We start from the raw sequence: 26,591 nt of genomic DNA, 5'->3' as shown, positions 1-26,591 counted from the left end.
CTACTGTCTGCCAGGCAGCTTGAAGGAGGGTCCCAAAGCCCATCTCCACAGTGACACACTTCTCCAACAAGGTCATACTTCCTAATAGTGCCACTCCCTGGGCCAAGCATATTCAAATCACCGCAATTTCCAAACCTTTTATTGTGTTTTTCTTGTAGAATATATATTGAGGCACAAAAGTATAATAACCTACCAGACGTTATCACATAGTGGATTTGGTTTAGTTTTTCTCTTGCAACACTGGAGATCAAATGCAAAGCCATGTGAATGCAGGAAAGCCTCCAACTATTGGGCAATGTCTCCAGTTTGCACAGTTCTAAATCTCCATCTCTACACTCCAATCTCTTTTCTCTAAAAGGCATATCCATTGCAGTGCTTTACAATAACCATTAGCTAGGGACTGTACTAGGGCCTTTTATAGACCCATGAACCAACCACTGGCTTGGGTCATTATCTCATTTTATAGTTGAGATTCAGAAAGGTTAAAATAACTACCAATGTGCCACAGCTTATCAGTAGTAGAGCTTAGATTCTGGAAGTTACAAATATCAAAACAGAGTTGCCATATTAAACCTAACAAAATGGAGCCCAGAGGCCATGAGAAAGGAATCTGTATGAACCTATGTCTGTAGTACAGTATATCATAAGACATTCCTGCATATATGCTTGTTACAGGATTTACTGCAAAAGTACTTCTAGACTGCATTATTTCAAATACTAATAAGCTAGGTGCACAAGGACGTAACCTAGCAACACCTATCTCACCAATGAGCCATATCATCCTCTGCAACAGGTCCCTATAACCTTTCTTTCAAAATCGTTTATGTGAAGCTTTTCTTTTTCTTAAAAAGTTCACCTCTGCCACAACTTCCCTAAATGTGCCTATGGTCCAATACAGCATATGTAACCTGAATACAAAGCCATAAACATACTAGCCTGAACAAAAACTCTTCGACACCTGAAAAGATGGCTCAGTGGGTAAAGAGTTTGCTATGCAAGTATAATGCCCATGAGTGGTGATCTGAATGAGAATGCTCCCACAGGCTCATGTATGTGAATACTTGGTCCTTAGTTGATAGAAGAACTGTTTGGGAAGGATTAGAAGGTATGGTTTTATTGGCAGACTGGATTGATTAGGAGGTAGGGACTTATTGTCACTGGGGGTAAGCTTTGGGGTTTCAAAAGCCCAAGCCATTCCTAGTTAGTTCTCTTTGCCTCATGGTTGTGTCTTAAGATGTGAGCTCTCAGCCACTGTTCCAGCACCATGCACACCTGTCACCATGTTCCTTACTGTAATAGTGTTGAACTCTAACCTTCTGGAATTGTGAGCCCCAAATTAAACAATTTTTAAATAAGTTGCCTTGGTCACAGTGTGACCAAGGGTGCTTTTATCACAGCAATAGGAAAGTAACTAAGATACCATATAAAAGCTGGCACAGTACTGGTCTCTGTAATCCTAGCACTCTTAAGAGTAAGATGAGATACAGACATAGAAGAATCCCTGGAGCTTACAAGTCAGCAAATCTATCATACACAGTGCAGCGGCAAGCAACAGAGAGAACCTGCTTCAAAGAAAGTGGAAGGCAAGGGCTGGTGACACTTGACATTGTCCTCTGACCTTGATACATATACTGTGGCATGCAGCACCAGTAAGCACAGAATTAAATAAATGAAAAAAATAGGTCTGAAGAGATGTTACTAGTGCAGTCAAGAGTGCTTGCTACTCTTACAGAAGCTTGGTTCCCAGTAGCCACGTTAACTCCAGCTCCAAGGAATCAAATTTCCTCTGATCTTAATTCAGCACCTGCAGACATGTAGCATACATACAAAGAAATACATAAATATACAGATAAATTTAAAAAAATCTTTGAAAAAGTAAAAGCAAGTCCTTTGCTTGGAGCTTCATCTCTCTATTTTCATCTCATATTGAAACTCTAGATCCCTTCTCTGCTCAGAACACATACCAGACCTCTGGGTGTCACTTGGATGCTTATACCATCTGAATATTTTAAGAGAAGAAGCAAAAGGGCTCGGGAGATGGCTTGATACTTAAGAGAACTTACTGCTCATGTAGAAGACCAGGGTTCGGGCTGGAGAGATGGCTCAGTGGTTAAGAGCACTGATTGCTCTTCCAAAGGTCCTGAGTTCAATTCCTGGCAACCACATGGTGGCTCACAATCATCTATAATGGGATCTAATGCCCTCTTCTGGTGTGTCTGAAGACAGCTACAATGTACTCACATACATAAAATAAATAAATACATCTTTAAAAAAAAAAAAAAGAATGTTACAATTCAGAAGACCAGGGTTCAGTTTCCAGCACCTATGTGGCAATTCACAACCTTCTGTAACCCCAGTTCTAGGGTATCTACTGCTGAAGAGAGATTTCAAGGGCAGCGGGCACACATGCAGTACATATATATAAACATGGAGGCAAAACATTCATGCTCATAAAAAAATTAAAATACATATTTTTTTAAGGAAAGGAAAGTATAAATCTTAACTACATTCCAAAATTGTACCAACAAACCTTTTTCTGAAGTTTCTGGGAAAAATATTCCAATCACTACCACCTGCTAAAGTGAACCTAGGGAAAAGGTGTGCAAGTTTGCTGCACCGACTATCCGTTGTAGGAAGCTTGAGCTGCCAAATTAAAAAATGCTGTGTGGGACTGTGAAAGGATAGCTTGGTTTCTGGTGGAGCACTGGCTAGAGATGTCCAGAGACCCAGCAGGTATCTCTACAAGGGACAGCATATATTTCACCACACTCCCAGACTCCAGGGTCCCAACACTCGGTCAAAGACCTCCATTGATCTGTGCCTTTCAGTCACGTAGGGCAATGCCCCTACAGCCCCTCCCAAAGAGAGGTTTGTGTCACCTAGCACAGGCAGAGCCTCAAGAGATCTCCATATTAATGAGATACCTAAAGGCCAGAGGGCATAGCCAATTAAGCATTCCTTCCTAGACCCCCCTCCCTCCCTATTTAAGTCAGGCCCGCCCTGAGAATCAAGAGGGAGGTGGTGTACAACCACATCTACTTTCTACCATGACAATAAACCTTTTAAAACCATGGACTTCCTTGTGTCTTTGGGATCCTGCCATGGGGAACCGTGGAGAAGACCTTTGATTACCTACTTCTCTATGTTCCCACCACAAAGGCCGCCAACTCAAGCAAGCTAGCTGACCAGCCAACCGAGTGCCATAACCAAGAGTCTTCACCCCATGGGGCTCCACCAGAGCTTCTCTCCCTTGTCCCTCTCGGCTGCGGGCCAGTCCAGCCCATATGCCCTCCATCTCAGTTCTTCTGCAGCTCCTGGCAGCGTCTGGGAGCCCAAAGACAGAGACCACAGCCCAACAGGATCCACGCCCATGTGTGAACTACAGCCCCGAAACGCTGTAAGTTAGGTGAGCTTCAAAACATACATTTGTTTCTCAAATCTGGAGGTTAGCAGTCCCAGGTCAGAATGCCACAATGAGTACCGGAGAGGTCTCTTTCTGGCTGGCATGGCTATCTTCTTGCTGTGCCTCCACATAGCAGACTGAACTCTGGTATCTCTTCTCAGATGGACACTAATTCCACCAGGAAGGCCCCACCCTCATGACCTAATTTAATCTCCAAAGGCTCCATCTTCTATTACTAACATCCTATTGGAAGTTAGGCCTTCAATATGCATGTTTTTGAAGGGATACAAATATTCAACCCATAACACAATCTACAGGTAAACAACTCAAAGTATATGGCATATTGTATCTCCAGACACTTTCTTAAGATGTTCAACTATGTGGCAAGAACGATGTTTCCAAGAATTTCTCTGCAAAATGCTGAGTTCAGTGTTAAGCACACACCAAAGACCTTTTCAGAAAGTGGGAGAGGAAAAGGTCAATTTACTAGAAGACAGCTGCTCACCAGAACACAACGTAGCCCAGAGTTGTACAGTATTTCCAATCTTAAGCTTCAGAGAGAATTTCATTCCCTTTCTCATAACTCTCCACCTCTGAAGTAGGTAACACCACAATGGGCTTGACTTCCTCTAATTTTTTGTTTGCTTGTTTTGAGACAGGGTGTCCTCTGTAGCCCTGGCTGTCCTGGAGCCCACCATGTAGCTCAGGCTGTACTTACAGAGATCCACCTGCCTCTGACTTCTTTCCACTTTTGCTCCCATGAACCCTCAACCTCCATCACTGAACTACAGGTCACTAGCCATTTCTAGAGTCTCAGAGAAAAGGTTCCTTATTAAGGAAAAATAAAAAAGCATATTAGCATATTGTCTGATTGGGTTTTTATTTTATTAGAGTTATCTGAGAAGTGTTGATTTTGTGCACTGTGTATTCAGATGCTGATTTCTATGCCCAGACATCTGGTTGCAGTCCAGACAATCAAATGGTCAAGCGTCTCTGGTCTCAATATTATGTAAAAATTAATTCCCATCACCTCTGTTTGGTTAATACAGTGATGATTCAGCCAATAGCTGGGCAGAAGAAAATAAGGCAGGACTTCTGATCCCAACCAGAGGGTTCTGAAGACAGAGAGGGAGAGAGACCAGGAGGATTCACCATGAGATCAGAAAGCAGCCATGAGGACACACATGGACTACATGGAGCCAGGGCAAGACCAGATGGGAAGTAACAGGGCATTTTGCTGGGTAGTAGCAGTCCAGTTGTGTTAGAATAGCTAAGCAGCCAGGCAGTGGTGGTGCACGCCTTTAATCCCAGCACTTGGGAGGCAGAGGAAGGCGGAGTTCTGAGTTTGAGGCCAGCCTGGTCTACAGAGTAAGTTCCAGAACTACACAGAGTATAGTCCTGGAGAAAAAAAAAAAAAAAAAAAAGCTAAGCATAGTGCCAGCAGCTTGTTAATAAAAATACCAAGTCTCTGTGTCATTTATTTGGGAGCTAAAATGGGTTAGAGCAGGTGAAGAAATGCCCTGCAGTTATTTGGGAGCAAAAGGGGTTAAATACACACACACACACACACACACACACACACACACACACACACACACAAGAATTACTATTACAGAGAAGAGGAAAACACAACTGAAAAAATGCCTCCTCAGACTGGCCTGTAGGTGAGGTTATGGGACATTTTTCTTAATTAGTGGGAGCTCAGCCCATTGTGGGCAGTGCTAACCCTCCCCCTCTTCCCCCAACTGTGACATCCTGTGTTGTGTAAGAAAGCAGGCTGAGCAAGCCATGGGAAAGAAGCCAATAAGCAGCATCCCTCCATGGCTTCTGCTTTCATTCCTGCCTCAAATTCCTGCTGCAACTTCCCTCAGTCATCCACTGTGACCTGAGAGTTTAAAACCCCCCACCCTCCAAGTTGTTCTTGGTCATAATGTTATATCACATTTTTAGCTTTAGCTTTATCACTTATCTTTAGCTGATATAAAAGTAGCACATCTTTAAGACAGACCAACTTGCTTATTACATGTAATGGTTTGTATATGCTTGGCCCAAGGAGTGGCACAATTACAAGGTGCGGCCTTGTTGAAATAGGTGTGTCACTGTGGGTATGGGCTTTAAGACCCTCATCCTAGCTGCCTGGAAGTCAGTATTCTGCTAGCAGATTTCAGATGAAGATGTAGAACTCTCAGCTCCTCCTGCACCATCCTGCCAGGATGCTGCCATGTTCCCACCTTGATAATAATGGACTGAACCTCTGAACCTATAAGCCAGTCCCAATTAAATGTTGTCCTTATGAGAGTTGCCTTGGTTATGGTGCCTGTTCACAGCAGTAAAACCCTAACTAAGACATTACACATACTATCAACTCATAAAATATGAGTTCAAGTTTTTCTGTACCCTTTAGAAGCTATAATTAGCAGTCAAATCACATGGCCCAAATTAAACTATCACAATTTCTTTATCTGCAAAGAAAAGTATTATGAAACTTAACATTAACAGTAAATAATTCATGTATTACTTAGTATGTACTTGCCAAATGACAATTAAAAACTTTTTTGGCATAGCCATTACTATCATCAGTAATAAATATTTAATGTACTATATTTAGCAACTCGTCTCACTTCAATGATCCATTTCCAGCCATATACAAGACAAGATAACTTGAAAAATCTGTTTCCTGTACAAATTCTACAGAAGCTGGATACAGCATGACAAGCATCTTATTCTTAGACAAAGAAGATACTTAAGAAAGAAAATAAAACCCTTGGGGATCAAAAAAAATGAAGGAAAGAAAAACAAACAGGAAGTCTAAATAATGAGCTGATGTCAGGCTGCTCTAGTAAGGCATGTGGGTCCTGGTCATCAAAGAAACTGGCTTTTGCCAGGTGGTAGTGGCACACACCTTTAATCCCAGCAGTCAGCAGGTGGAGGGAAATGGGTTGTGGGGCAAGTGGACAGTGCCACCAGACAGAAGACCTGGTAAAGTTTAAGCAGTTCAAAAACCCTGGGAATTCTCATAATTGAGAATGACAGGCATTGAAACCAGCTCCTGCCCAGGTTCTACCTGTCCTGGAACACCTAACCATGACACCACCTTGAGAGGACCATGACACGTGTTAAAGTGGCATAAAAACCTACAGTTCATGCTAACGAGTATCTAGATGGGCTGGCCCCAAGCGTTTAGCCAATGAACTTCCCTTCCTGGGCATCCCTTCTTGCAAAAAGTATTTAATCCCTGATTTACCTGAATAAGACGTATGCATGAACAACTGCCCTAAAAATAAAGCAGTTTGGAGATAAAAAAATAAATAAATAAAGCAAGGACCCTCTCCTTCATCAAGGATTGCTGCTGGGTGAGGGAGGGGAGATAGACCTTCACTGTAAAGAGCACCTAAATTTCCTGGAGAAGGACTCTCTTCCAGTCCCTCCATACTCACTAGGAGCCAAACTGGATTCCATCCTTCCTGTCCTGGGCTCAGCCATTCTTTCCTGCCTGGGGCATAGGAGAAGTGCGGACTCTTGGAGCCCTCCATTCCCAACTCCCTTGGTCCCCAGCAGCACTGGGCACAGAAGAGGTTGAGAACCACAGCACCGTCCCAGCCCCGCTGTGCTGTTTCTTACCCAGGGACACACGGGCTGGGATCTCTATCACAGACTGCCCTCTGCTTCCCTGAGTGACACGCTGGTAGCACTCCAGCATCCCAGCAGTGAGAAAGACACACAGCCTAACAGTGGATCTCTGAGTTCAAGGCCAGCCTGGTCTACACAGAGAGCGTCAAGACAGCCAGGACTACACAGAGAAACCCTGTCTTGAAAAACATAAATGAACAAACAAACAAATAAAAAAATAAAAATATAATAATAATAAAAGAATAATAATAATAAAAGAACTGCTTTTTTTTTTTTATAGACACTAAGGTTAGGAAATAAGGATATTGAAGGGCTCTAGCAGACCTGAGTATGGCAAACATGGGAAAGCCAGATTCTGTCCTTTACCTTTCCCTCTCCTCTTTGCTAAAAACCATTAGACTACACTCCAAAAGCTAGTCCCCAAGGTCTATTCCCTTATTTGGCTATTTCTTCCTCCTGAGGGTCCAGCTATCAAAGTATTGAAGTCCAGCAATCAAAAGCCCCCTTTGGCTACCCTAATTAACCTGACCAAGTAAAATCAAGCATCTCCTAACATGGAGTTTCCCCTTTTCCCTTATAAACTGCCATTTGCCTATGGCCCGTGTCTGTCTCTTCTCTATCCAAAGGCAGTCCTCTGTCTCTCTGGGGTAAATATCCCTCCAGGATAATAATATTCACTGATTAGTAGACACACAAAAAATTCTTCTTTCCCTGTAAAGTATAAATTATATCACTTAATTCTCACAATCATCCTATTAAATATTGATAATATTTTCTCAGTTTACAAAACAAATTCAGTTTAGGGAAGCTAAGCAATTGTCTAAAGTTATCCAGGTATTCACTGACAGAGCTTAATTTTTAACTTGGCTGTTCATTCAATTAAAATGCACTGCCAAATTCTACCATAGCCCAGCAAAGACAAAGTTTGCCCCCTTTTCCAAAATAACATGTTGCCTGATCTTTTTAGTACAAATCAACAAGTGTAAGTGTTTCCTTCCTTCTCAAGCTTAGCTACTCCTAAGAATGAAGTTAGCCAGGAAGGCAGAATGCCAAAACAGCTTAGTTGCCTCTGACAAAGAACTTAATTTACTGGGAACACCCTGAACTGGGAAGGGAAAACACACAAGCTCCCTGAGCTAGCTCTGTCCCATGTGTCTTGGCTACTGGAAATAATTTTATTAAAATAAACATATAATAGAGCTCAAACAAAATATTTTACTATGAAGATTAGTAAGAGCAAGAGAGTTGTAATAAATGCAACAGGTGAGGCTGAAAGTTAAGAGATTACTGCTACAACCCTATCAAACCGAACTTTCAATATAATTCAGAGTATTATTTGGATGTATATTATTAAGACCTGTTTTATTAACTTAGAAACATAAATAGCTGAGGCTGAGTGTGCAGCTCAGGTAAATATTTGTCTAGTATATGCAAGGCTCTGGGTTTCATCCTTACCACAACAAAAACAATGGCCAGATAGCTAAGCAGTTAAGAACACTGACTTTACTGGGCCTGGGGGTGCAAACCTTTCCTCAGAAGCAGGGAGAATCTCTGAGTTCTAGGCCATCCTGGTCTACACAGAGAGTTCCAGAACAGCCAGAAAACTATACTTAAAGATCTTATCTTTAAAAATACAAACAACAACAATAAAACCCTGCTGGGTGTGGCAGAACACACTTTTAATTATAGCACTCAGGACACAGAAGTGGGCAAATCTTGACAGCCAAGGATATGCAGAGAGGCCCTGTTTCAAAAAGAAGAGGAAGAGGAGGAGGGAGAAGTAGGGGAGGGGGAGGAGGAGAAGAAAGAGGAGGAAGAGGAGAAAGAAAAGGGAAGTAAAGGGAAAAAAGGGGAGGGGAGGGAAGGGGAGAAGAGGGGAAGGGAAGGGGAGGGGAGGGAAGGGAGTCAACTTTAGACAACAGGCTCTCTGCTCTTTGAGATTCCTTCACTCACATAAGGAAGAATTTAAACAGAACTGACATCATTCAGTTTCCATTCTACCAGTGGCTGAATGTAGAGCAAAGCTCTCCCATTCTTCCAACTCCAATTCCACTACCAAAATTTTCAGCTACTTTTCCTCTTCAACACTTCTTTTCTATGGTTAAGAACTGGCTATATAATCTTTTTGTGTGTGTGTGTGTGATAGGGGATTGAACCCAGCACTTTCTCATGTTAGGTCTGATTCTACCAGTAAGCCACAGCCCCCAAACCTGACCATACCTTGTAACAATGTGTTTATTCATAATATTATCTTATCTTGATTTCTATTCAAAATTTTTGAAGGTTTGTGATGTGTAAAATACAAGCTAGATAGCTTCAGATACATTTTTTTTTTCCATTCAGTTCCATTGCTGCATATGCTACCTACCTTTTTTATAAATAAGAGTAGCTATTATCAGGCACTTACTTTTTGTCAGGTATTATATGCTGGCCTCAAACTCATGGAAATCCTCCTGTCTAAGTCTCCCAAGTGCCAGAATTGTAGGTGTGAGCCTTGATGCTTTGGTTTAAAAATTGATTTCTTGAGGAATAAGGTTAGATAGTCAGAGAATAACAACATTCCAAACAGAACATACATAAAATCATAAGAGAAGGCCACACTGAAATGTAAGAATTTAAAAGATTCCAGGAGTTCCAGGAAAGACAGAACTACACAGTGAGACTGTCTGTCACTCCCACTTCCATCATTACTGGACTTAGATACATCTTTTACAGCTTCTCAAGCTTTGCTAGGACTTTTGGAACCCTGTAGCAAATTGTAAAGTCACTCAGCAAATTAGATCCATTCATGGAGGAGGGAGTGAGAACAAGTAATGGGAGTAAAAACTATTAAAATTCACTAAATAAATATAAAAAAAAATCAAAGAATAATTGAAAAGCAATAATCATTCTTATACCACTCACCAGTGTAGGCCATGTTCTTAGGGTTGCCGTAAGGAGCCCCAGGTTGCACGGGGCTGTAAACCGGGTTCATTGTGGAAGACTGAGGATCCTACAGAAAAGACAACGACAACAGCATTGATTTTTAATTGCTCATTCCCTGTGACATCATCATCTTCTAATCTCTTCTAAAGTCTTCAGTTATCCTCAATGGGAAGCATTATAGACTAGGAACAAAAAGACAAAATGGAGTATATTCTTTCCCCACTTAACAGATGAAGAACGAAAGACAAAGAAGTGATATAACTTGTCTAATGTCAACTCAGCCATTTTAGACTCAGTTTAATATTAGTACCAGTATTCTACAGAGGGTTCTGACATTAATGTGGCCCTGACCAAGTCACTTTGTCTCTTCGGACTTCATAATGTTAATGGATTAGTTGACCTCTGAGGTCTTTTCTATTTCTAAGGATGCTAACTCACAAGTTGGAAAATGACACACTGCTACAGTTTACCAAGAAAGCCTGGATGTCTGGCAGTGAGCACCAAGCCTCCTGGAAGGAAGAAAGAGCAAATGTCTTGCCCACCCCTTATGCCTGAAGAAGATAAAATAAACGACATTAACAGCTATAAAGAAAAAGGGGAAGAATTTTTATTAAATTTATTTGTGTGCTCATGCATGTACACATGTACATGTACAGTACCAAGTGGAGACTGAGGGACAACTTGCAGATATTGTTTCTCTTCTTCCGCCATGTGGGTCTCCGGGATAGAATTAGACTTAGCAGCAAGGATCTCTGGCTACTGAGCCATCTTGATGCTTCCCATAGAGGGAATTTGATGCCACAGAATATATCTTAAGCAAAAAGAAAAACATAGCCAAGACTTCTTACCAAATTTATTTTCAAGAGAAAGAAAGAAACCTGGAAATTTCTGTGCAATAACTATCACCTACACAAGTGCTCTGTTAATTATCTTAATGAAGGACATTCTCCATTCTGATTAATGGAAAGACTGCCATTAAGCTCTATTAACCAGACAATTTGTCCCATCTTGTTTAGAGAGCCATATCTTACACATAAGCCAACACATGTTTGAATACGTGTCTCCAGATATATTACCTACACTCCATAAAATCAAACAATTCTCTCCTAACTAGGTTTACATGATAGATGGGCAATTTTTTAGGTCATTAACTTTTGTTGCACCTCAGGATAGGGAACAAGTTAAATGCTGAAGGCAGTGAACATCTGGCTTGATGACAATGGCTCTGTGATTAATTAATTCTGTTCAGGGTTCTGGAATGAAAGGTGGAGAATTGATGGGTTCCCAAGGACAGGACACTGGGACTGTCAGAACAGGCAAACAGGAAATGCTACTGTTCATTTCAGAGACTAGAAGTTCCATAAATCTGCCCAATGCAAAGCCCTGGCAAACAAAGCTAGGATTAATGGGGTCATTACACTCATCTACAAATTGAAGCTACAAACTTGAGGATATATTAAATAATGTATGTGCATTCCCAGCTCAGTTTAGCAAAACAAAAAAACAAAAAACAAAAACAAAAAAAACAAACAAACTAAAAAAAAAAAAAAAAACCCAAACGATTTCACAACCAGGCTGAGAATTAAACTCTGATGTTTGATGTTAAACTTACTAACTGTAAAGTGATATGCAGATACAAACAATGATGTCATGTGACTATAGTGTTCCTGTGCAGATAACACAGATGACTGCTTGAAAACTTTCCCTAACTTAGACCTTGTTCTCCTCAATCTGTTCTCTGCCTAATAAGTCAGTGTTAAGTAAGACTGTTAAAATGCTGTCATGACTTGAAAGTAGTATCCACTAAAGAGCATGTGTAGGAAACTGAATGGCCACTGTTAACAGTAAGAGGTGAGATGTTGAAGAAACCAAGAGGGATCCACTCCACTCTCATGAACTGATTGATGTTGTTGTACTGGGAGAGGGGTCCTCATAAAAGGATAAAAGAGGTTTCTCGTGCTTTCTCTCTACCCCCTTGTTTGGTTCTTCTGTTCTCCACAGAATGGCACAGCAAGAAGACCTTGCCAAACACCTGCACCTCATTACTGAACTTGCCAACTCCAGACTGTGAGCACATAATTTTTTCTTGTTATAAATTACCCAATCTGTGACATTGTTATAGCAGCATGAAACAGACTGAAACATGTGCTGGGCAGCACAACTGGCCCTATAAACATCTGCGATTGCTCCTACTGAGAACACACCCTGTGCTGCTGATTGGACAAAATATGAAACATTTTTATAGTCAAAGGAACTCATCAACTGTGAAACAGGTCTTCTACTGCTCCAAACTGAAAGCCCCAGACAGACACAGGAGACCATGATATGGACATAACAACATCAATTCAGTCCCAACCAGTAAATGACAGAAAAGAGATCTGCCAGGGTCTAATATTTGGAATAAATAAGGTATGGAAATGGGAAGCTATACTCCCAACACTGGGGAAGCCAAGGGAGAATTGCTATGAGTTCAAGGCTGGACTAGGCCACACTGTAAGATTCTGTCTCAAAAGTAAACAAAAAATTAAAATAAGACTATGACAGTCACTTCTGGGGGAACTGCTGAGAGCAGAGTTCCCAGCTTCCAAGGGATTATCCTTTTGTAACAGAATCTGTATACTGGTCATGATGTCACACAAACATCAGCTACACCCACAAATCTGTCAGGCAGGTTCAGGTTCAAGTTCTGCAATTACCACAAATCAACTGAAAGCCGCAGGCAAATGTCCTAACCACTCTCAGTTTCTTCCAATCTCAAAATGGAAAATAATACTATATAAAAGTTTTTTTTTTTTTTTCAAAAAATAGTGAGTTTATTGAGGTAGAATTTACATATAGTAAAATTCACTTTTTTAAGAAATATAGTTCTGAGCCCTAAAAAATGTACTCAATTACACAAATAACTGCAATTCTATAATCAAAATGCAAAGATTTCCATCACTTCCACCTATTATCCTTTTTGGTCAATCCCCTGCCTTTCTCCTAGCTCCTAAAAATAACTCATCAACTTATGTTATTTTAAGGATTTTCTTTACAGATTGGGTATTATATATACAGTTCTTTTTCAAATAGTTAACTGACTGACATTATTACTATTATTTTAGATGAGATTAAAGGGAACTACTGGGAAAAACATAATAATCATAAAAATTAGTGGAGATGTCTATTTTTTTTAGTCTTCATCTTTATCTAAATGGACAGTCTAAAGCAGTGTTATCCAATAATATGTCTCATACTGATAGAAATATTTTAAAGATTTACTTATTTATTGCATGTAGTATGTGTGCCTAAATGAATTTATACCAACCATGAGAATATAGGTACTCACAGAAGTCGAGGGGCACAGAATCCCCTGGAACTAGAACTGTAGTAGTGAGCTGCCTGATGTTAGTACTGGGAACCAAACCCAGGTCCTTTGAAAGAACAATAAGTGCTCATAACTGCCACGCCATCTCTCCGGCCCTAGTGTATCAGCTAGGGATGTACTAAAAGGTAGAACATTTAGTTGCCTAGCACACACAAAGCTTGAGTTTGTGTGTCCCATATCCCTCCGCAAACCCTGCACTGAGGGAGGGAAGAGGGGTCTAAACAAGGAGGGATCTTATTTCTGTACTGGCTACTAAGCTCCTCAAATGCAGCCTCAGACATGCAGATAGAGCACTTTATGTATGTGGGTGCTCTAGCTGCACGTACACCTGCATGCCAGAAGAGGGCATCAGATACCAGTATAGATGGCTGTGAGCTGCCATATGGTTGCTAGGAATTGAACTCAGGATTTCTGGGACCACAGACAGTGTCCTTGATCTCTGAGCCATCTCTCCAGCCCCAGGAGTTTTAGTTTTATTTAATAATTACATGTTGCCATCTATTCAGAACAGTATTTTATTCAGAAATTTTATTTGTATGTATATATTTTACAAAAGTAGCGTTCAGCCATACTTGAAAGGTTCTTTATGCTTCTAAGTATTTCTCCTATATCACCTGTATCATTTCATAAACTACAGGTAAAAGGATTCAAGAGTTTGAAGTAATCATATTTAGCTAAATAAACTGTCTCCACTTTACAAATGAAAATGAGTTTGAGAGGGGAAAAGGAACCATGCAAGACCATAAAGCAAACAGAAGGAAGAATAACACCCAAGAGGACCAAAGACTTAAAAGCTAAAAATATAAATCCCTTAAAAGCATAGGGAAGAAGATGGAGGAATCACCTTCATAACATTGGATTAGCAATAACTTCCCAGATAAGTTACTGAAAGCACAAAACAAACAAGCCAAAGAAAATAAGTTAGATTTAAGTAAAATTATTATTATTATCATCATCATCATTAAGGAACTATCAGCCAATGTCATCATCATCATTATTAAGGAACTATCAGCCAATGTGGTGGCCAGCCTCGCTCCCAGACTCCACACTCCTGACACGGGGCGGAAGACCTCCATTGATCCGTGCCTTTCAGTCATATAGGGCAACGCCCCTATCAGCCCCTCCACAGGTAGAGGGCGTGATGACAAGCTCAAGAGATGTCCATATTAATGAGATACCTAAAGGCCAGAGGGCATAGCCAATTAAGCTTTCCTTCCCAGACCCTCCTCCCTCCCTATTTTTAACTCAGGCCTGCCCTGAGAAACGGGTGGGGTGTGTTGGGGGGGGGGGGTGGAGAGTACAGCCACATCTACTTTCTGCCATGACAATAAACCTTTTAAAACCATGTACTTCTTCATGTCTTTGGGGCCCCTGCTGTGGGGAACCATGGAGAAGGCTTTTGACTACCGAGCTGCTGCTTAATCTCCTGCTAGAGTTCTCTACATTCTCCCCACAGAGGCCGCCACCTCAAGCAAGCTAGCTGACCCAGCCAATCAAGTGCCATAACCAAGAGTCTCTCACCCTGAGGGGCACTGCCAGAGCTTCTCTCCCTTGTCCCTCTCTGCTGCTGGCTGGTCCAGCCTGTATGTCCACTCCGTCTCAGTTCTTCTGCAGCTCCCAGTGGCGTCTGGGAGCCCGAGGACAGCGACCACGGGTCTCCCAGTCAGCCACTTCAGCCCAGAGACCCCCCACTCAGGAGATCTGCCCCTGCAGGACTTTATGCTGAGACCTCTCCACACCCAGGCGAAGCCCCGAGGCTTCTCAGCCCAGTGTCTGCCCTGCACTGCATGGAGTGAACTCAAATTCCTGTGCTTCTGCCTCCCTGAGTTGTGACAGACACGCAGGACCATGCCCACGTTTGAGCTACAGCCCTGCACACCACCTGCATGCCTGGTACCTATAGAAGTCAGAAGACATCCAATCTCCTGGAACTGAAGTTAAGGGTATTGTGAGCCATCATGCGGGTGCTGGGAATGGAACCTACCTGGGTCCTATGCAAGAGCAACGAAGTGCTACTGAGACATCTCTCTAGCCTAAGGCAACCTAAGCTTTCAAGTGAGCAGAAGGGCTGGAGAGATTGCTCAGTGGTTAAGAACACCAACTGTTCTTCCAGAGGTCCTATATTCAATTCCCAGCAACCACATGGTGGCTCATAACCATCTGTAATGGGATCTGATGCCTTCTTCTGGTGTGTCTGAAGAGAGACACAGTGTACTCATATACATAAAATAAATAAATCCTCAAGTGAGTAGATGTAGCTCTGCTAAGAAGATTTACAAATGGCAAATAAACACAAAAATATGCAAATAAAAATCACACTGAGAGGTCACATCAAACAGCCTAGCTGTACTAAACAAAGAAAGATAGTAGGGTGGGAATACAACTCAGTTGGTAGAATGTTTAGCATGCAGAAAGCCCTGGGCACTGTATACATTGGGTATGTGTTATATGGGTAGTATCTTCCAAACTAAAAGGGAAAAACAGAGAGGTTCATGGGACTAAAGAGGTGTCTGGGAAAGCTGAAATTTGAAAAATTCACAAGAGCTCTTCTCAAGAGTTTAAAAAAAAAAAAAAAAAAAAAAAAAACCAAGCTGCGTGGGGAGAAGAATGACTAACCAGGCTGAAGAAAGGTATCTCTTAGAGATTCCTGTGAGACACAGCTTTCCTGAGTGGTATGGGCTGAGCTTTTTAGTGATAAAACCATTTTTTACTTTCGCTGCTGTCAGTATCCCCTCACCTTTACTCCTGTAAGTAGTATTGGTTAAGTCCTAAGACATGCAGGGCTACATGAAGAAATCCTGTCAGGGTGGGGGTGGGGGTGGGATCGAGGTTTAAATAATAAAAAGGAGATGAAATGTAACTCACTGCCAGTATTTGTCTAACACATGCAAGGCCCTGAGTCTAATCCAATCCTGGGGTAAATACTGTAAAACAATAAACTCAGTGATTTACCAACTTCAATTCTGGTGCAATTGATAATTTGGTTTGTCGTGAGTTCCTCATCTGGGGTGAGTAGATATGTGTGTCATTTCTCTCCACAAAAAGTTTGTCCTATGAGTGTCATGGCAGGTCTGGCTTTTGTACATCAAAATTCAAACCATCACCTTTCTCAAACGCCCAAGACATGCAGATGAATGCTTCCTCACTTTTATTTGGAGTTCTCTGCTCAAATGTTACCTTATCAGGAAACCTTATCAAATGGCACCTTATCAGGTGCCATCTTCAACCACCACATCTATCATAGCATCACCACAGGCTGTAATTCTGTCCTCTCAGCCTGTTTCACTTTTTCTGTTGACACTTATCTTTGTTGATATTTTTCTACTATAACAGAGTACCTGAGACCGAGCCATTTATATTGAACAGAAATTTCTCACAGTTCTTGAGACAGTAGGGTACAAAACTCTACTGAGAGCTCATCTTGGGCTAAACAAGCACTGGTGAACCGATCTGTAGTATGTGAGAGATAACACAAGTGCTAAAGACTTTTCTCCTGATAAAGCTGGGCTTTAGTCCTAGACTTTCAAATCAAAGATGCTGGACATAATATAAGGAGGTAAAAGTTTTGGAATAGCCAAAGTTTCTCCATGAAAATGATCAAAAAAAAAGTGCTGGCAAGATCACTCAGCGGGTAAAGGCATCTGCCACCAAGCCTGACAACCTGAATTCAATCTTTGGAACTCACAAGGTAGAAAGAACCCATGGAGTTCCCACCCACTGTCCTCCAACCTTCACACATGGTATCATGGCATATTCCCTTCTTAAATAAATTAAATATAATTTTAAAACAAATTTAAATAGCCAGGTAGTGATAGCACAAGACTTTAATCTCATCACGCAGGAGGCAGAGGCAGGCAGATCTCTGAGTTCAAGGCCAGCCTGGTCTACAGAGTAAGTTCTAGGACATCCAAGGCTACACAGAGAAATCCTGTCAGAGTGAGGGAAGAATTACTAATAAAATCGAGATAAAACGTAACTCACTGTCAGTATTTGCCTAACACATACAAGGCCCCAAGTTTAATCCCATCCTGAGGTAAATACTATCCAACAATCCAGTTAGGTGGTTCAAGCAGAACTGATTAGGTTCTGCTTGATGAAATGTAACTGAAATGCTCTTTGGACCTTCTGGCAAGCATGTGAAATGGAATAGCATCAGCATAAGACAGAGTCTTTCCTTTCTGCCTGCTTCTCCCTAGACTTCTCTTGCCTAGAAGGAGGACACAATGATTGGAATTTAGCAGCCTTCTTTTCTTTGATGTGACCTTGAGAATAAATGCCTTAAGCCAAGGATGGGAACAACCATTTCAGTCCCCAAAGACATACTTCTGTACTTCTTACACATGACCAAAACAAAACAACACTATACTTAAATTTTTTAAATTACATTTTATTTGTGGAGGGGAGAAGCACAGGTCACAACATAAATGTGGAAGTTAGAGAAAAAATTACAAGACTCAGTTCTTTCCTGTCACCATGTAGATAGATCCTAAGCCATCTCGCTGGCCCCAAATCCTGAACTTCTTTTTACATTTATTTATTCTTCGTTCATTTGTTTACTTTGTGTGGGGTTCTGGGAGCATGTATGTATGCAGAGGTCAGAGAATGGCTGGTGGGAGTCCAGCTCTTTCTCTTCATTGTGTGGGCTCTGAGAGTGAAACTCAAGTTGTCAGGTTTGACAGCAAGCATCTTCACCACTAAACCATGTAGCTGGCTCCAAAGCCTACACTATCAACAGCACCCCTCTCCAGATTTCTGTTTTATGTAGCTAAACATAATTCTAATTAATAAGAGAAAGAGAGAGAAGTTTCAAAAGAATGGGTCATTGATCTGTGTTTTGATGAGTGACAGGAATTCCCCATGGAGAATAGGAAAAGGAAAAATCATTTGTGAAATTACACAAGAAAACAAGACATTCAGAGATTCATGAGTAGTTCTGCAATGACCAGAATCTGAGGGAAATCATTGCAAAGATATTAACACTCATATCCCACTTTCTCAGTTGTCTTAGAAGATCTGAAAGGCCAGACTCAGCCTGGCTACATGACATTATGATTGCAGAGCTCTCTGAGAAGATCTGAACTCACTGCAGCTGTTAGCCTGATTCTCGTCTCCCTGCGACCTGTCACACATAGAGATCAAAAAACTTTGTTTAATATTTATTACCAACCTCTTAGAAAAAAGCCTGGCATAAAAACATATTTGTTAGGTGAATGAATAAAGTGAATAAAAGAAACATTTTATTCAAATTTAATGCCCCAACTTTATTTTATTTATTTGTTTGTTTGTTTAGAGGCAGGGTATTGCTATATAGTCCTGGAACTCAATATGTAAACCAGGTTGGCCTTAAACTAAGATCATCTACCTCTGCCTCCCTCCCAAGTGCTAGAGTTATAGGTATGTGACATCATACATGGCTTCAATTCCATTTTAAACATAAACCATTCTCTTACTAAATTGAAAAAAAACATAGTTCCAGTAGATTTTTCCTTAATTCTATCAGTATGGTTTACAAAAAACCCCAGATTTTATAATGGCTATCTGTTTCTATTGTTTTATTAAATGTAATCAGACTGCACATTAGATATCTGTATTTTAAAAATCTGTACACCGTATTTCATTAGAAAATACTTTAATTTAAAGACAAAATAGGGAATTGTGATTTCTACAAATCTGACAAAGAGATCCCAATATGGGAATGGCTTTTACAGTTAACAGAAAGCTCTTTTCATGCTAAAGTCCAACAACTAACTCTTGTGCCTGCCTATAAAGGAGATGTTTGCTCATGTGCAAAATTCAGTCAAATTTTAATACCACAGCACTTAGCCCATCAAAATAGCTAAGAAAATGGCTTTTTAGCTCATGAAAAACAGAAAGATAAAGATGAAGATGCAAGCATGAGACCTGAGTCTGATCCTACAGAGCTAGGCATGGCCACACATGCATCTATAACCTGTCTCAAATGAAGGGGAGAGTGACAGATGGGTATACCTGAAACCCTCTTGACTCTACACACATGCATGGGTATATGTATCTCCCTCCTCCCCCACCTAGAGGGGTAGGGGAAACACACCACAGGCAACTAATTGTTTATCTAGCAAGTGCTTTTGCAAATGATATAAAATGTCTTCTCATGGTTATGTTTTTTTTTTTAAAGAATGAACAAGTTTTATAGAGAACCTCTCTAAACATAGAATTAATTATTATTAAAACAAAACAGCCTCTGCAGATAAAAGCATTGCTGCCAAACCTGAGAAGCTGAATTTGATCCCAGGAACCCATATGGTATAAGGAGAAAACCAATTTCTAAAAGATGTTCTCTGACCTTCACATGTACACCATAGTGTGCACATTCACATATTAAGTAAATAAATAAACACCCCCCCCCCAAAAAGATTACATGGCACAGAAGCACTTTGGATTTACTATGTGCTAATTCTCTTGTTTAACAGAGCTTATCTTTTACTGGGGAGAGGTGTGTATAATATTTATTTTAATTGTGCCGTAATACAGTTTCTGTAACACAGCATCGTCCTTGAGACTCAGAGGTGTCCTTTTCCTTGGTGGAAGGATCAAGAAAAGCTTCCACAGTACATTTTGAGGTTGTAAGGCAAGTACAGAGTTAACCATGATCTTTTTTGCAGATATCTTAAAACAACAACAACAACAACAACAAAAAAGAGTTCATTTGTTTGAGGTGCTACACAGTGAAAGCTTGATACTCAAATGTATAACATTATGCTGTTTTGCATCTCAGACATATACATAAACTATCAATCGGATAAACAGAAAATGAATGATGAACACATCTGAACCTTGAACCAAGTCTTGCTCTAGTCACTAGGAAACTCAAATTTGAATTTGCTTCTAACCTTTACTAACAAACAAAACTGGGATTTAATTTACCCTGGCTTCATTCATCTCTGTTTTCCCTTCATGCTAATTCGTTTTAGATCCTATAATGTATTCTGTTAGACAAAGTCTCTTGATGTCCTGCCTGGCCTCAAATTCATGATTTTCCTACCTCTGCCTCCTAAGTAACTAAGATTTTAAACCAGCTTCTCATGCTTGTTTGTTCATAATAGGATCTCAGTATTTGCTTATTTATGATTAGATCTCACTATATAGCCTAAGCCTCAAAAATTCAGCATTTTCCTCCCTTGGCATCCCCAGTGCTGATGCTACCACATCTGGCTACCTCCTGGCTAGCTTAGGCAGTTTGCTGTAGGCATCTGTATGCATACATAATGTGCCTGCCTGTGTGCTCATGTATAGGGTACATATCTATGTGTGTGCAAGTGGAGGCCCAACACTGACAATGGGTGCCTTCTTAGATCATTCTTCACTTTATTTACTGAGTCATGGTCTCTCATTAAACCTGGAGCTTGCTAATTCCAGCTAGTTTAGTCAGCCACCTTGTCCCAGCCTATCTCTGCTTCCTCAGTGCTGGCATTATAGGTGGCTGCCATGATGGCCCAGCTTTATAACATGGGTACCATGACTCATGCTTGCATTAACAAGCATTTTATTCAAAGAGCCATCTCCATGGTCCAGAATAAGCATATTTTGTTGTTGTTGTTGGTTTTTTGCTTTTGTTTTTGTTTTTTGAGACAGTTTCTCTGTATAGCCCTGGCTGTCCTGAAACTGTAGACCAGGCTGGCCTCAGAACTCAGAAATCCACCTGTCTCTGCCTCTCAAGTGCTGGGATTAAAGGCGTGTGCCACCACTGCCCGGCAATTAAGCATATTTTAAAAGTTAATTCCCCTTTAAAAATAATATAAAATATAGCTATAAAACTAAAGATGGTGTAATTAGTTTCTTCAAATTTAAAAATTATGTGTTCAATAGAGGGGTGTGAGAAATACACAAGCCACAGTGTACATCTGGAGATTTGAGGCATCTATGGAGTTGGTTTTCTCCTTTCACCTTTACATTAAACTTGGGCCACTAGACATTTGCAGTAAGCACTGTACCTGCTGATCCATCTCACTAGTGAACTGTTCAGTTTTTCTATGATGGTCCTCTGATAGTTCAGAGTGAAACCAGACCTCATGAACAAGCTAACAGTAAAGATCTCTTATTTTGCCCCCTGAAAGCTAAAAAAAGGGAGTAGGTCTCTGTGAGAGGAACTCTACTGCTTCATAAAAGATTCTATTTTTCAAAGTCTTCTGAACCGTCACATGTATGGCCATGGAGGTTCAGGCCATGTTGGTGTATACACATACGACTGTCCCTGACCTAACAGTATCTTTTTTTCCTACCTATTACACAAGTGTAGGTGTTGGGGTAACATGGCTAATTTTTAAATAATATAATGTGAATAAAGCTGATAGAAGCTTAGTGGCACTAAACTACTCAAAATACTAGGAAGTTTGTCTTATGTTTGTGGAGTTTCATAATAAAATATATACAAGTTACAATTTCACACATTTTATTTTACTTTATTCATCAAGGTCTTGCTATGTAACAATGAATGACCTCAAACTCACTATCCTCCTGCCTCAACCTCCTAGAATTACAGAAGTATGCTAACACACCTAGCCAAAATGCTAGTAAAAATGATCATAAATTATAAGGCTGATCATTATTCATTAACTTTCAAGATCAAATCCTTACTACAGGATTTTGCCGCTCCTAGTGTCCTTGAGAATTCCAGATTGAGTTGGCAAATGCAAATATAAACAAATCATTTAGATGAAACATCCTCCATTATGAAAATAAATTACATGTTCATTAGAAAGCAAAATGGCCCTGAATAAAAAAGACAATGTGGTATTAATATTTGAATAAAGACTGGTGTTTTTTAAAAGTTTTTTTGAGGTAAGGGTTCTCTGTGTAGCCCTGGCTGTCCTGGAACTCACTCTGTAGACCAGGCTGGCCTCGAACTCAGATGTCCGCCTGCCTCTGCCTCCCAAGTGCTGGGATTAAAGATTTACACCACCATCATGTGTGAATTTTTTGTATTTGACATGTTTTTTATGTATTGAATTTTGAATGTTTTGAATTTTTAAAATTGCAGGGGAAAAAAGAGAAGCAGCTTATGTTCTAATGAAGCAGAATAGTGTAATACTAAAGGACGAGCATGAGTCTGGAGTCAGAATGCTCACATTCACATTTTAACCTTTCTGCCAACCACCCAATTTTCTTATCTTTATAAAGTCCAGCCTGTCTCGGATAGTTATTTCATTGCAATAATAAAACATTAATTTCATGACTCAATTTCTTCTTCTATAAAAGATCATAACTCATTATTATGCTTGGCAGTAATCACAACTTCTTTGTTTTGAGACAGGATCTCATTCTGAGACCAGGCTGACCTGAAACTCAATGATCCACTTGCTTCTGCCTTCCTACAGTAGGATTAAAGAAAGGCATGAGCTACCACAACTGGCAGAATCACGATTTTTAAGAGTATCTCTTTACCCTTATTAGGTAGTTGTCCTTGCCAACACATTGTATAGTCAAGAGAGCTGAGGTTCAGAGGGAAATGTCTAAGGTTACACTGCTATAATGATAACTGACTGAGGGACAGGAGATGGTTCAGTAGTTAAAGAGTACTGGCTTTTCTTCCAAAGCATCAGGGTTCAATTCCCAGCACAAGCTAGCTGTAACTCCAGGCACAGGGATCTGATGCCCTCTTCTGACTTCTGTGGGTACCAGGCACACATGTGGTTCACAGAAATATATGCAGGCAAAACACCCATACACATTTTTAAAAAATAAATCTTTTAAAAAATTTGACTGCTCTTAAGAGTAAAATCCAGGCTTGTCAGAGTCCATTTTTTTTCCTCCATTATGAGATCTTGTTTTATAGCAAATCCTCCCTGCAATGAAAAAGCAAGAGTTTCTTTTCACACATACTTCCCTTCCTAACACTGAGATCACTTAAGTTCAATATATACACGCTGAGTTAATGGGTTAAATGAATTAATCCAATGTACAGGCCATTAGCCTATCTGCCGACTTTCACACATACTGTTACTGACTTTCACACATACTGTTACTTTCCACTCACTAAGTAGCTCTACCCCAAAGACTGTACAGGTTAAGCACAGAACACCGATATTTATCAAAGTCAACAAGCTTCAAACACCAGGAAGGATAAATAAATTATACATTATACATGAAGGCCATTGCTTCTAACCAGGCCTTTGAGGAGAAACGATTTTCGAGAAGTGCATTCTGGGGCAATGCACTATGATCAAACGTTAGCTTCAATCTACTAAAACTATTGTGATTAATGTCAGTACACAGCATCTAGAGATGTGGAAAAAGAGAAAACAAAACTTCCAAGTCTTAATTTAGGTTATTATTGCTATGATGAAACACCATGACCAAATCAAGTTGGGGAGAACAATGTTTATTTGTATAGTTCCATATCTTTGTTCATCAACAAAGGAGGTCAAGACAGGAACTCAAACAGGGCAGGAACCTGGAGGCAGAAGCTGATGCAGAGACCATGGAGGGGTCCTGCTTACTGGCTTGCTTTTCATGATTGGCTCAACCTGTTTTCTTATAAAACACAGAACCACCAGCTTAGAGGTGATCCCACCTGCAATGGGATGGGCCCTCCCACATCAAAAATTAATAAAGAAAATGCCCCATAGGCCTGCCTACAACCCAATTTTTTTTTTTTTATCGCAACTTTAGTTTCCCCTTCCTCCTCTCTCCCCAATCCTTCCCCAACAGCCCAATCTTCTAGAGGCAGTTTTTCGATTAAGGCTCTCTTTGATGACTCCAGCTTGTGTCAAGTTGACATAAAACTAACCAGAACATTCCATACCTTCACTTATCTTTAAATAAGTCAGTGATTAGAAATACTTTTTAGGCCAGGCAGTGGTGGTGCACACTTTTAATCCCAGCACCTGGGAGGCAGAGGCAGGCAGATTTCTGAGTTCAAGGCCAGCCTGGTCTACAGAGTGAGTTCCAGGACAGCCAGGACTACGAAGAGAAACCCTGTCTCAGGGAAAAAACAAACAAACAAACAAAAAACAGAAATACTTTTAAAACATTTCCCCTGTATAACAGATGTAGTGGCACATGCCTTTAACCCCAGCCCTCAGGAACCAGAAACAGGTAGATTTCTGTGAATTTGGGGTCAACCTGGTCTACTTAGCAAGTTCCAGGTCGGACAGAGATATATAGTAAGACACTATTGAGAAAGAAAACAAACAAAGAAACAAGCAAACAAAAAACCCAACCTGCCAACCATTACCACCAACTCTGCATATCTGTTTTGCTGTGCCAACAAACACAGGTACTCTGCCACAACTTCATAATGCTGCCTTGCTGGAAAACGCATCACAGTCTCCCAGGCTCTGATTCCCTGAGTTAGAAGCAGCTAGACTAGCTATTTTTTAATGGTCCCCTTCCATAGCACATTGCTATAATGATACTGTACCCTACACCTTCTCAGTCAGGCACTAACCTCACTCAGGAGAGACTGAGTAAATACTAACAGCTAACTAGACACTGGAAAGAGAAGCACATCAACTGCCAGGCCCATGAACATTCTCCTATAGAACGAGTTCTCACTAAATATATAAACATTTCAGAACTAACAACAAAACCTGATTCTAAGATTCTTTTTTATTTTCTCCAAATCACACTGAAATCCATGTGCCATGGTACCTGTCTGTAATCTAGCACTTGTAAGGCTAGGGCAGGACTGCAGTGATTTTAAGGACAGCTTTGGTTACACAGTAAGTTCCAGGCCACCCTAAGATCCTGTGTTTAAAACAAAACAAACATAGTGTTGCAGGATATTTGATTACTCTGTGAACCCTGAGACTATACTAATACTGAAAAAACCTTCTTCCAGTTGTGGTGTGGCTCAGCCTTAACACACACCTTTAATTCCTCTGGCTAGAATACAGATTTGCCCTTAGCACACACCTTTAATCCCAAACATTAAAAGTAAAGTTAATTTGTAGAAGAAAGCACTCATGTTTGAATGTGGTGTCTCACTGAGTGGCAAAGTGATGAATCAGAGAAAGATCTGACAGAATAAGATTTCTTCTCACAAGAAGAGGAAAGGGAAGCTATTTGAGGGGCAGTGCAGAGGGAATGAGGAGGCAGTTTTACTGGAACAGTTAAACAGAGACAAGTTGCAGAGAGAGAGAGAGAGAGAGAGAGAGAGAGAGAGAGAGAGAGAACAAGCTAGATACAGTGGAAGACAGAATAAGCTAGAGAATGAATAGAAAATTAGAACCAATTGCCAGAATTAGTTTGAGGCCAAACAGCAATTCAGGAGAGGCCAAGAGAAGCCAGATTGAATCAGTAATCTTGGAGAGGAATTCTGAGCCAGAATAGCTGAGTTGACTAGCCAGAAAGAGTTCAGAAAGAACTAGAAAGGGTGAGCTATTCAGCAGTATGTCTCAGAGGCTGAAAACATTCTAGACCCAGATAAGAATGTACAGAGGCCAGAAGCTTCTAGGACTAGGCCAACGTTAGCAAACGTAGGCAATAAGCTTTGGAGATGACAATTACTTACAGGAGAATAGAAGTTATTTTTACAAATTAGCCTGGCTTGAATATGCATGCCTTTAATACCAGCACTTGGAAGTCAGAAGCTGACAGACTTTTGGGAGTTCAAGGTCAGCCTGGTCTACAAAGTAAGTTCCAGATCAGCCAGGGCTACATAGAGAAACTCTCAAAAGAAAAACAAAACATGAAGTCTATGGAAAACAGAACGAAAATACTTAAAAAAAAGCCATATTATTAATGGAAACTGCTTCATATGCAAACAAGCTAGATGTGTAGCCACAGATAACTGTCTTAGTATATTATAATCAATGTGTATACAAGTTTCCAAAAAGGCTTACCTATGCCCCGTATACAGAAATAGAAGAACCCTGAATAATCCAGTCCAACATTATTATTATTGTAGATACAGGACGAAGGGACTTCAGTGACAAAGAAGCTGATCCATAATCACAGACAAATCAAAGAGGAGAGAGCTATGATCAGACCTCAGGAGCAGGCTGACTATTTGAGTATTTATTAAGTATGTAGGAAGAAAATCTGTGAAAAATTTTATCATTTGTGCACAAACACCTGGAAACGGCTAAGAACACCCACATTTATGCTACTTTCTCTTACAGACTAATGTTCTGAACATTCAGTCCCAGCGTGCAGTATTATTTTGAAGCCTGCAGAGCTTTCAAGAGGAAGGACCTGCCTAGAGGAAGTATGTCACAAAGAACAGGTCTTTCAAGGTGATCTCCACCTCCAGTTCCAGACTGCATGCTCTGCTTCCTGTTAGAGTCA

At 40.5% G+C, this 26,591-nt stretch overlaps 1 protein-coding gene across 2 annotated transcripts in view; it reads right to left on the bottom strand.

The window, feature by feature from the left end:
• The window catches only part of Fam168a (family with sequence similarity 168 member A), a 142,123-nt gene that overhangs the window by 49,565 nt on the left and 65,967 nt on the right, over positions 1 to 26,591 (bottom strand). For both annotated transcript variants that reach the window (XM_034499029.2, XM_034499022.2), the window contains exon 2: positions 9,938 to 10,025. In XM_034499029.2, coding sequence (XP_034354920.1) covers positions 9,938 to 10,007 — 70 coding nt within the window. In that variant the 5' untranslated portion in view covers positions 10,008 to 10,025. The remainder of the gene's footprint in view (positions 1 to 9,937; positions 10,026 to 26,591) is intronic.

The sequence above is a fragment of the Arvicanthis niloticus genome, chromosome 1, assembly GCF_011762505.2.
Source record: "Arvicanthis niloticus isolate mArvNil1 chromosome 1, mArvNil1.pat.X, whole genome shotgun sequence".
Classification (NCBI taxonomy): Eukaryota; Metazoa; Chordata; class Mammalia; order Rodentia; family Muridae; genus Arvicanthis; species Arvicanthis niloticus.
This window is presented reverse-complemented; position numbering and strand designations above follow the sequence as displayed.